Below are 12692 nucleotides of genomic sequence, written 5' to 3'. Positions count from 1 at the left end.
ACTACTTTAATATGAACTAGGAACATAGCCAAAGTTTTCACACAAGCTCAAACTTTTTTGATCAGCATCTGGTTTGTTGGTAGTGGGGAAATGTGCAACAGTTGGACAGGACAAAGTGTTCTGGCTGTGGTTTGTTTGTTTTTGTTTTCCTCTAGATTTCCTTTTGTTGAGAGGTTAACTAGACGAAACTATACTTTCACTTGCCATTTGTATGGATTCATATCTCCTATTATTGCAGCCCTATGAAATTACTCTTTTTCCATTAGTCTTTCCATGACTAAGATATTTTCCTCTCTAGTATCCCTGTTGATTCGCTCTCACTAAGTCAATCTTAAATCAAGATAATAGGTGTACAGCTATAATTTCATATTAGCATACCAAGATTAAATACAGATTTTTTTCTGTAAGTGTTGTGCTTTTAATTTATCAGCGAACCCTGCAAGTTCTACTGCCTGACCTTGCTGCCAAGGCCAGTCCTGCAGCGTCTGCACTTATTCGAACCATAGCAAAACAGCTGAATGTAAACCGAAGAGAAATCCTAATCAACAACTTCAAATACATCTTTTCCCACTTGGTCTGTTCCTGTTCTAAGGATGAGCTGGAGCGAGCACTTCACTACCTCAAGGTAACTTGAGCATTTGCCAGCTTTACATGTGCAGATTAGGAGCAATAATAGATGACAAGCTGGGGATATTTTTTCCTCTTTAAACACAATATATTAAATACATGAGAAGTTATTACACCAATTTTGTTTCCTAAATGTATTTTTTGTATATGGAGAATAGTTTTGTCAGCTTATAGTCAGTCCCTTTTGGTTGTGAACAAATGTCTTCTGAGCTGGCAGCTAAATTTAGAGCTCTGCCTTGGAAGGTTTGAATTGTCTGTTATATGAATGTAAGTTTTTTCTTAGAGCTATTGGACTCAAAGGTTCTTTCCATAAGACAATCTACCTTGTATTGTATATCTTGAGTATAATAACATTTGTTTTTTCTCTGCTGTTGGTATTGATTTATAGAATGAAACAGAAATAGAACTGGGCAGCTTGTTGAGACAAGACTACCAGGGATTGCATAATGAATTATTGCTACGTATAGGAGAGCACTATCAGCAGGTCTTCAATGGTTTGTCAATATTGGCTTCATTTGCATCGAATGATGATCTATATCAGGGACCCAGAGACATAACATCACCTGAGCTAATGGTAAGGAGAAATAAGTTACATCTGTTTTTAATTCAACAATCTCACTCTCCACTGTGAGGAAGGGGAAAGGAAGTGTAGTAAATTTTGAGCACCTCTTAAAAATTAATATATAAAAACCTGAAGAAATTTTAATATTTCAGTACCCTACATTAAATAGAACTTCTGTAATGTGGAGACAAAACACACAAATAAGTATAAAAACGCACAACCTGTTGAAGAAACTTCCATATAATTGAAGTAATAGAACGGTGTCTGTGCAGCCAGTGATATTTCTGTAAATGCCTTTCTCAAAGTAAATTCTATATATATATTGGAGGATCTTTGTTTGCCCTTTGGGATGTGTGTTAGGTTATCTCAATAGATTCCCTTTTTATTTTGCCATAAAGATGTGCTTACAGTGAAATGTCTTTCCATTCACTTTATGCAGTCAGGCAAAATGTGAAACCTGACATGCTGTTCAAAAATTATTAATATGCTGTGAAACTTACTTAAACAAGGAACTATAATATTTAATCTCTAAATATTTCAGAATGTCTTATTGGTAAAAGTTTATTTTTTATTTTTTTAGGCTGATTATCTACAACCTAAATTGCTGGGTATCTTGGCCTTTTTTAACATGCAGTTATTGAGCTCCAGTGTTGGCATTGAAGATAAGAAAATGGTGAGTGAACATCAGTTTGAACTGTAAAACAAGGACAAGTATGCAGTGTTTTCAGGCAACATGATGGCCAACACAGTAAGCTGCCTTGCAAGGATTAAGTTGTTGCTTTGAAATTGGTATTAAGCTCATGGCAAAATCTGAAAATTCTGCAATTCTGAGGCAATACCTTTTAGCCATGAGAAATGTGCCAGGTTCTCTTTTAAGCAGCCCTTTCTGGCAGATGAGTGGTGCTGACCGTTTCTGTGGAGCTGCTTCCAGTTGAAATGAAATAACCTCTGCCTTTCCAAATCTAAAGGTCACCTTTGCATCTCTTTCCCGCTTTTGATATTGTAGAGTTCTTTTTGAGATACTCTCATCTTTACATTATATGGCTCTGTCCTTGTTTGATTTGCCTCTTAACTTAGGTGAACACTCCTTCCACCTTATCTATATTGACTCCTCTTCTTCCCCCTCTCTGTTGTTCCTAGAAGTCTGTCCTCCCATGATCTCTTGTCTTGCTTCCAGCCTGATGATTCTCAAATCTTCCTCTGGACCCAGACGTTTCCTCCATAGTCTGGGCTCACATTTCTTCCTGTCTTTCTGATATCTCCTGGATATTCTGCCACTCTCTCAAATGTAACAAGGCTAAAACATCTGCTGAGATTTCGCAGCTATATACTCTTTCTCTGCCTCCTTCACCATAACCATTGACAGCTCCACTATTTTCCTAGTCATTCAAGCTCACTAATTCAGTTCCACTCTGTTGTTTTTTTCCCAACTAGTCTCTTGTCAAATCTTATTACTCTCCCGCTATAACATTTCTAAAATCTGTCCCCTCTTCTATCCCACTGTTGATTCATGACAGGGTTCTCTGTCTCTTTTGCCTGGACTGCTGTAGCCACCACTTCCTCTGGCCTTACTGACTCTTCCTTCAGTCTATCAAACATGTTGCCGCTAGAGTAACCTTGTTTTTGTTGTCACCCCTTGAATCCCTTTGTTGGCTTCCTGTCTATTTGAACATCAAGTGTGAACTTCTTCTCACTTTCTAGGTGCTGCATAAATCTACCCCTGCTTACATCTCAGCCTTTGCTTCACCTGCCCTACATTCTGTCTCCGCTCCACTAAATCTTTCCACTCATGTCTTTTATGGCCCTTTTTGTCTGGAATGACCTCTTTGTGGCAAGCATCTTCACTTTGTGCCTTTTAAAATCTATATTTAAAAATCTCCTTTCATCTAATTTTCATGATTTACCTCTGAAGTTATTTGCATATTGTTCCTTGCCCTAACTTATTCCTGAATTTCTTCTTTCATGCTTCATACACGTTTAACATTCTTTATCTATTGTAATCCTCATCCTTCTCTTCCCTTTCTTTGTCATTTCTTATCTCTCTCTCTCCTGCCTTGAAGAGCTTACATTCTAAAGTAATCATATTTTTTTATTTGTTTAAAGTGCCATGCATACTAAGGGCACTATATAAGTATTAAACAATTCTCCAGCATGAGGACCTCTAGAAAGGGGGAGGGGGGGGAGTGAAATTTGGGGAGCCTGGAAGATTCTTTCTCTGCTTCTTAAAATGTGAAGGGAAAATTCGTTATTTTCTGAATAGAACATTTTTATACAAAGGGAATTTATTACACATGCTTACAGAAGGTAATGCTTAATGGAAAGATTATGTGGATCTTGTGAAATGTAAAAAGAAAAATGTTGTGTTCTGTTTATACCATTTAGGAGAATGACCATGTCCAAAGTTTGAAGTTTTAAAGGGAAAAAGTAAAATGAATATTTACTTAAGGATTTATATTTCCATTCTTTTATAATAGAAATTTGCTAGTCGTCTGGTTATTGTTGCCCAGAGATTACATAAAGAAAGACTGTAAATTCTGTAATGGTGGAGGCTTATGGCTCATATTCTTATTGTTGCAAACGATTTTCTTCTTTGAGAGAAGAATTCATTGTGATGCTTATATAATGGCATGATTACAGAATTATTGTGGACTTCCAGAAAACTTTATATGTCAGTATTTCTCTTTATTAAATTGCTGAGAATTCTACAAAGTACTAAAATGGAGGATGGGAGGTTTAGAAACCTTAGCTGCAGTTCTTTTTTGGTGTCCAGTGGCGGGGAGTCTCCCCTTCCCCTTCCCCCCCCCCCCCCATGATTTGGTTTGCTTATAGAGTCATTCCTTGCTTGTGGCACACAGGGAATTCTCCAAAGAAAACAAAACAAACAAAAAGGTTCTTTTCTCTCTCCCTCCTCTGAGACAGGGATAATCAGAATAAAAAAGAGACAAAGGTGGTGCAGTCTTTTTTGTCACCCCTTTGGGGTTTGGCTTATCTGCAGGTATAGCGTCTTTAATCAGGGTTAGGATCTGCCTTCAGCCCTTTCTTTTGGGTCACTCCCTCTTTAAACCTGGTCCATGCAGTCTCAGGAGTCGCAAGGTCTGTGACTGTCTTCTTCTATATTGATCTGTCCCTATAGCTTGCAGTCTCTGGGCACGTCTTCACTACCCGCCGGATCGGCGGATAGCAATCAATCTATTGGGGATCGACTTATCGCGTCTAGTGAAGACGCAATAAAATCGATCCCTGATGGCTCTGCCGTCGACTCCGGAAATCCACCGCGGCAAGAGGCGGAAGCGGAGTCGACGGCGGCGTGGCAGCGGTCGACTCGCCGCCGTCCTCACAGCCGGGTAAGTCGACCTAAAATACGCAACTTCAGCTACGCTATTCACGTAGCTGAAGTTGCGTATCTTAGGTCGACCCCCACCCCCACCCCGTAGGGTAGACCTAGCCTCTGAGATACAGCAGGCTTCCCCCTAGTCATCATCCCTTCCTCTGTCAGGCTTTGCCTTTTTAAGCTTTCTCTCTCCAGGCAGAGCAAACCTTTCTAGGTATGCCTGGTTAGTGCAGGCTGAGCCCAGAAGAACTTGTTAGCCTTCTCTTATTAGAGGGAGGGTGTGCCCCCTCACAAATCCTAGAAAACTATTGGGCAGAGTAACCTCCATATGTGCTATGTAGTCATTATAACCATAAGCTGCAAGGAGGGATGACAGCAGTAAAGCTTCTCTTCAACAGTTAGTGTTCAGCATTGAGAAGACCATGATCAAGGTGGTGACAACCACTATATTACTTTGAGCAGCAAAAAGATCTTGAAGAAAGTTCTGAAGTCTTGAAGATAAAACTGTTATAGGATATGAGACAAGCAGTATAGTGATGAATGAAGTCCTTAATAATTAGCTGAGTAACTAAAATGAGACTGGATTTCAAATTCCAATAAAAATTCTCTGCATGATGGCTGCCCTTCCTTTACAATCAACTCACTGAAATACTATAATAGTTGTATGTAATTGAAATCTCTTCAGGTCAAAGAGCCCTTTACATAAGAACATAAGAAAGTTCCGGGTCAGACCAAAGGTCCATCTAGCCCAGTATCCTGTCTACCGACAGTGGCCAATGCCAGGTGCCCCAGAGGGAGTGAACCTAACAGGCAATGATCAAGTGATCTCTCTCCTGCCATCCATCTCCACCCTCTGACAGACAGAGGCTAGGGACACCATTCCTTACCCATCCTGGCTAATAGCCATTAATGGACTTAACCACCATGAATTTATCCAGTTCTCTTTTAAACTCTGTTATAGTCCTAGCCTTCACAACCTCCTCAGGTAAGGAGTTCCACAAGTTGACTGTGCACTGCGTGAAGAAGAACTTCCTTTTATTTGTTTTAAACCTGCTGCCTATTAATTTCATTTGATGACCCCTAGTTCTTGTATTATGGGAATAAGTAAATAACTTTTCCTTATCCACTTTCTCCACATCACTCATGATTTTATATACCTCTATCATATCCCCCCTTAGTCTCCTCTTTTCCAAGCTGAAGAGTCCTAGCCTCTTTAATCTCTCCTCATATGGGACCCGTTCCAAACCCTTAATCATTTTAGTTGCCCTTTTCTGAACCTTTTCTAGTGCCAGTATATCTTTTTTGAGATGAGGAGACCACATCTGTACGCAATATTCGAGATAAGGGCGTACCATCGATTTATATAAGGGCAATAATATATTCTCAGTCTTATTCTCTATCCCCTTTTTAATGATTCCTAACATCCTGTTTGCTTTTTTGACCGCCTCTGCACACTGCGTGGACATTTTCAGAGAACTATCCACGATGACTCCAAGATCTTTTTCCTGACTTGTTGTAGCTAAATTAGCCCCCATCATATTGTGTATATATAGTTGGGGTTATTTTTTCCAATGTGCATTACTTTACATTTATCCACATTAAATTTCATTTGCCATTTTGTTGCCCCATCACTTAGTTTTGTGAGATCTTTTTGAAGTTCTTCACAGTCTGCTTTGGTCTTAACTATCTTTAGGAGTTTAGTATCATCTGCAAATTTTGCCACCTCACTGTTTACCCCTTTCTCTAGATCATTTATGAATAAGTTGAATAGGATCGGTCCGAGGACTGACCTTTGGGGAACACCACTAGTTACCCCTCTCCATTCTGAGAATTTACCATTAATTCCTACCCTTTGTTCCCTATCTTTTAACCAGTTCTCAATCCATGAAAGAACCTTCCCTTTTATCCCATGGCAGCTTAATATACATAAGAGCCTTTGGTGAGGGACCTTGTCAAAGGCTTTCTGGAAATCTAAGTACACTATGTCCACTTACTATGTTTACTCAATAGCCTTGCTATTGCAGCTAATCAAGACACTATTGTATACAAATACAATAGGAATTTGGAAGTTGCTTTAATGGTTTCAAAGAAAATGGTGTGTGGTTTTAATTTTGATCATAAAGTTTTAAATTAATGTTAATTAAATTAATGATTTAACAACTAAACTCTTGTATAAAACTTTCAGCTGCAAATTATGGACAAAAGTTAACATCTAACAGTTAATTTCTTATTTCACTGTACAATTAATTTATCAAATATCTATTTTGTTCAAGAGAGCTTTCCTTATTTTCAGGCCTTAAGCAGTTTGATGTCTTTAATGAAGCTTATGGGTTCCAAACATATCAGTTCAGTGAGAGTGAAGATGATGACTACACTGAGAACAGGCTTAAGATACAAGGATGACTTTCCAGAGTTATGCTGCAGGTGAATTGACAATGTACTCAGACAGCAACTTATTTCAAATTCTGTGTATGGGTGTTCTGGTGTATACCTATAGCTCATGAAACTAAAATTATTTTAAATACTTAGTGTTTGCATCTCATGATTCACTTAAAATGCCCATATGCAGAAAAAAATATTTATTGTTTGTTGTTGTTTTTCCTTTTCATTTAGATCATGGGACTGTTTTGTTCGATGCCTGGATCACGCTTACCTTGGCTCCCTACTCAGTCATGTGATAGTAGCTTTGTTGCCCCTCATACATGTCCAGCCAAAAGAAACTGCAGCAATATTTTATTTTCTCATAGTTGAGAACAGGTATTGTGACTGGAAATATTTTGCATATGCATTAGTGGCTCAAGTATGATAGTGGGAGTGGTAGCAACCCTTATATTAAAACTGTCTAATAATGTTAAGGTTTTTTTGTAGTGTAAAGGTGTTTTTCAAGAGTTCCAACACCTCCATAACGTGCAGCAGACTTTGAAATTTGGGAGCAGATGCTCCTGTGAGGTGTCTTTATGTTGGCCAAGCCTTAACAAATTTTCATGAAGTCACGTTCCTATCTGTTGAAAGATTGCCATTTTCCTGCCTGTGTATTTCTTAATACAACTTGCTCCTGGCTTGCTGCCAAAATCCATTGATAATTCCATTAGCATTGCACATACACTGTCCCATTGTCTTGCCTCTGTCATTTTGTCTATGGCATGCTATGACAATGGTGGTCACCCCTGTTAGTGCTAGTTTCCCCCATCAAACTGTCTTTGGACTAAGGGGAAGATGTACTGGGCTGGGAACCAAAGGCCCATGGGTTCTAGACTTGTTTGTTCCAGTGACAGGTGTTAATAATTCTGTGCCCTTCACAACCATGTTATTGAGTATGGCCTCCTTTCCCACTGAGAGGTCATACAAACTGGGAATAGAATCCAGGTCTCTAATATGATAGACCCAAGTCTTAGTAATTAGCCATACTATATTTCAGAAAAAAATCTTCCAAATCTTAGTCAAGAACTATGTTGCCTATAAAACAGTGGTGGGCAACCTCCAGCCCACGGGCCGCACACAGCCCATCAGGGTAATCTGCTGGCGGGCCACCAGATCGTTTGTTTACATTTGCACGGCCACCCGCAGCTCCCAGTGGTCGCGGTTCGCTGTTCCTGGCCAATGGGAAGCACTATAGGTTAAGCAATCGTTGGAGCACATTGGTTTGCTATATTGGTTCACATTGGGTAGATATGTTTTGTGTGTGTTTTCCCAGAATGGGAAGCAAAACAAAACTAGATTATTCTCACCCTTCTCCCAGTTCCCAGGAGGAGGAGGAGTTTCACCTCTCTGAGGGAATATCTACACTGCAGCTGGGAGCGTTGTTCCCCGCTTGAGTGAACAGGCGAGCGTTAGCTCTGCTTGAGCTATTTTTCTAAATGTAGCAACATGGTCAGGGGTAGCACAGATGGCACCTCAGGCTAGCTGCCTGAATACACACCTGCCTAGTTGTTTTGGGTACATACTGAAGCAGCTAGCCTGAGCCACTGCCCATGCTACCGCTGGCTACACAGCTATATTTAGCACACTAGTTTAAGCAGAGCTAGCGTGTCTGTCTACCTGAGCTGAGAAGCATGGTCCCAGCTGCAGTGTAGACGTACCTCGAGAGGGATTGAGTGATGGATGGAGAAGCTAAAATGCTCCCACGGTTGGAAAGAATTGTCTTTTAAGAGACCAAGTTGATTATGGGAGGGGGAAAGAACACTTATTTCAGATAAAGTCCAGTAGCCAGAGAAGTAAATTTTTTTTTAATTAGGTTAACTAATTAAATGAAATCTTATTTCTAACATATTGAATGCATTTTATCCTATTTTTCACCAAAGCTCTGTTCTTCTATTGTTACTACATTTTATTACTTTATTTTGATAGCCTTGTAAGATTTTCTGACCCAAATTTAATTTGTACTAATTTCTTTATCTTTGTAATATTTATTTTAAAAACAACAACACATTATTAGAGATGCAGTACAAGACTTTCTTCATGAAATATATTTTCTTCCTGACCATCCTGAACTGAAAGAAATTCAAATAGTCCTTCAGGAATATAGAAAGGTACAGCTTTAATATTTTTATGTACCAAAAGAATTAATGATGTAAACCCAGGTGTGGCAATATAGTATTGTATGTTATACTGATAATATATTATGGGTGAGATTTTCAAAGCAATCTAGGGGATTTAGCCAACACATTTTCACTTAATTTTAATGTAATGGAAGATGTGTCTCTAAATCCCTTACTGTTTTGAAAATCTCAACCATTGTGCTTCTCTTTGAAGAGAATGTGTGTTCACAAAATGGCATGCTAATACGGTAAAAATCTAGATATATGCATGTGTACATTTCGTAATTGAAATGAAGCATTATCCTTTGGTCAGTGAAGGAGACTGGAAACAGAGAGACTACTGGATTCAGTTCCTAGCTCTGCCACAATTCTCTGTATGATGTTGTGGAAACTGAAGTTAAGTTACTTGCCCAGCTATACAATGGAGATAATACTTATACAGATAAAGGAAAACTTGGTAATGTGTACCACACAATAGAGCCAGATTCTCATTGACACATTACACTCCCAGAGTAGTGTAAGAGTTAATATTTCTATAATTTTTGACTTCCCTGTATCTTATGTGCTTTATTTAATAGTCTTCATAAACTTAAAAACACTTCACTCCTTACCAGCTTAGCTTTTAACAATGAATATCTTGTTAGAAAAACTACCAAATACTATCATATTTCAGAATATGAAATCCTAAACTGGTCCCTATAATATATCATCTTATAATGATGAATACTGTGAAGAAAACCATTGTTTTTTGGAATGGCCTTTTGCCCTTGATCCAAAATAGCCCAAATTTGTTATTTGCAGGCCACAGTGTAGGGCCTATTTCTTTTGCCTCGCCTTGGAAAGGTGTTACAAGGGGTGTGTGTGCGTGCGTGCATGCGCCGGGGCGGGAAGAAGTACCTGTATGAAGAGTTACTGTTTGGTAGGAGTAGTGAGCTGATTAAAATAAATAGTATTTCATTTGGTAATGTGAAATTCTTGGCAGGGTGCTCAGGGCCTGTGTATGGGAACTCTTTAGTGTTCTAAATTGAAAGAAAATAAAACTAAAAAACTTCTGTCAATATGACACCTTTTATGAGAACAAAATTAATTTAAATATGTTTTCCTCCCACTGTGAGCAAACAAAAAATTATGGGGTATGGATATGGGTTTAGGAGACTTCTACTTTAAAAGGTGGCTGATGTGTATTTTCGCATGTTTTTGAGGTGTTTGAAGATTTTAACTATGTTCCTGATGTGGTTAATCATTGTGCTATACGCTGTATATACCTAATTTTTGTTCAGGAGTCCTCCAAAAGCACTGACCTGCAGCCAACACTTCAGCTATCCATGAAAGCTATTCAGCATGAGAATGTAGATGTTCGTATCCACGCACTGACCAGTCTGAAGGAAACCTTGTATAGAAATCAGGTATAAAAAGCTGTTATGATGAATGCAGTTAAAGATGAACTATGATACTGTCTGGACCAACAGTATCATTTTCCTTTATCTTGGGATGCTGTTTTCTCTTACAATAAGCAGCAAGGTAGATGAGGTGTCTTTGTATTCTCAGTTTACCCGTGTAGATGTCCTTTGACTTCAGAATGGGTAAGGTGGTAGGTTCCCATCTAACTTTCTCTTTTAACGGGGTTTTCAAACCCTACTTTTTGTGTGGGATCCTTGCTGAATCAGAACTGAATGAGCAGTTCAGAAGTAAACACGTTCTCTTCCTCTAGTGCTAGCCCAGCATTGCAAGAAATAAGTCAATCCAGAACTGAAGAGGGATTTTGTAATGGGACTGTTACTGGGAAAAGTAATCTGCTATTTTTTGTTCTCTGTTAAAGCACTTTCTGGCTTAGCAGGCTGCATTAACAAATCCATCATCAATTGCAGACTCTCAAATGTAGATTTTCTTTATTCTGTAAGAAAAAGTTTTCTTAAAACCTAATATGAAGGTATCTGCTCCTGGGCTTATCGTAGAACCATAGAAATGTAGGACTGAAAGGGGCCTCGATAGGTTATCAAGTCCATCCCCTGCACTAAGGCAGGATTAAGCATTATCTAGTCCATCCCTGACAGGTGTTTGTCTAATCTTGTTTTAAAAGCCTCCAATGACAGAGAATCCACAACCTCCCTAGGTAATTTGTTCCAGTGCTTAACTACAGCTGGGAAATTTTTCCTAATGTGTAACCTAAATCTCCCTTGCTGAAATTTAAGCACATTACTTCTTGTCCTGTCCTCAGTGGTTAAGGACAACAATTTTATCCTCCTGCTCTTTATAACAACCTTTTATATACTTGAAGACTATTATGTCCCCCACCCCTCAGTCTTCTCCTTCGACTAAACAAACCCAATTTTCTTCTTCAAGTGATTGCACGTGTGCATCCCCATTCTAGGTGTATGCGTGTCCTGAGCACAGATGCCAGAAATTTTTCCTTCAGTGGTACCCATAGGGGCAGCTTGACCATCCTTTGCTGCCATGCGTTGGTATAAAGCACCTACGCCCTTTCAGTTCCTTTTTACTGCCTGTTACAGTCGCTGGAACTGCTAGCTTGCAAAAGCAAGGATCTCTCAGTGGTAGTAGTCATCTTCTTTCTGAACGTAGTTAGTTGTAGTTAGTTTTAGCTTATTTTAGTGAAGTTCTGTAACTTCAGGTTTTTGCGGAATTCTTGTCCATTCCCTGGTGCCAAGGCGGTGCCTTGGTCACCGGGCCTTCTGCCACAAGGCTATGCCCCTGAGTGATCTGCACTCAAGCTGCTTAAAGTGCCTGGGAGAAGCTCATATTGAGGACCGTTGCCAAATCTACAAGGACTTTAAGCTTTGCAGAAAGAAGGCTCCTCATGGCAGTGGCACTGAGACCTCCATCGGAGCCAGGCCAGTCAGACTCTGCACCGAGTGCCTCGGTAAGGAGTGCTCCTCCTACTGTACCAGAGTATCAGCACCGATCACTATCCCCAGTGCATAGAAAAAGGCATAAGAAACAGCCAGCTGAAAGGAGTGATCCCTGGCACTGAAGACTGCGAGGCATGGGGATCAGAGTAGAGCTTGATCTCAGCCAAAACACTTCTCTACTTCAGCACCACAGAAGTTGTCACCATTGATGCCAGCACCTATGCAGACACTGTCAAATCCGGTACAGGAAGAGCTGTCTACATCTGTGGCACAGCAAGGTACTAATACTGTCTCGATACCGACCACACTGGAGGCGTTTGCTGCTGCCAGAGACCTTCACTAGCTGTCAGTATCGGTATTGCCGGCAGTACAGAAGTTGATGTTATTGGTGGACAGGAGGGAACCCGCTGGGATTCTTCCATAGTTCGGTACTGTGCCCTTCTGTACTATCAAAAAGGAAACCAGCTATGCTTGCCACAGTGTGGACATCTCCACCATGGCACTGGTCTCTAGCACCGGTGGGAGTAGCACCACAGTGGTCACCAGCCAGAGACTCATCTTTTGAGTTGGAGATTGGGTCTTACTCCTTCCATCCAAAGAACTGCTCTTCCCCACTCTTCCAGGCATTTCCACTTGTTTATGGTCCCGGGCACAGGAGTACCATCAAGTGGTTGGCCAGGAGCTCACTGGGGACCTACACCAGTCCATTGGCCCTTTTGGAACCTGTGGGGTTTTCCTCAGGTTTCCAAGGCTTATTCCAGACGCTC

At 40.0% G+C, this 12692-nt stretch overlaps 1 protein-coding gene across 1 annotated transcript in view; it reads left to right on the top strand.

The window, feature by feature from the left end:
• ATR (ATR serine/threonine kinase) overlaps window positions 1-12692 on the top strand; it is an 87070-nt gene that overhangs the window by 23872 nt on the left and 50506 nt on the right. The window contains exons 15-21 of the mRNA XM_024211093.2: window positions 431-625; window positions 1016-1201; window positions 1770-1862; window positions 6814-6944; window positions 7134-7277; window positions 8956-9049; window positions 10339-10464. Coding sequence (XP_024066861.2) covers window positions 431-625; window positions 1016-1201; window positions 1770-1862; window positions 6814-6944; window positions 7134-7277; window positions 8956-9049; window positions 10339-10464 — 969 coding nt within the window. The remainder of the gene's footprint in view (window positions 1-430; window positions 626-1015; window positions 1202-1769; window positions 1863-6813; window positions 6945-7133; window positions 7278-8955; window positions 9050-10338; window positions 10465-12692) is intronic.

This window comes from Terrapene carolina, unplaced genomic scaffold (genome assembly GCF_002925995.2).
Source record: "Terrapene carolina triunguis isolate 2854851 unplaced genomic scaffold, T_m_triunguis-2.0 Scaffold88, whole genome shotgun sequence".
NCBI lineage: Eukaryota > Metazoa > Chordata > Testudines > Emydidae > Terrapene > Terrapene triunguis.
The sequence above is the reverse complement of the archived record's forward strand: the minus strand, read 5'-3'. Positions and strand labels throughout refer to the sequence as shown.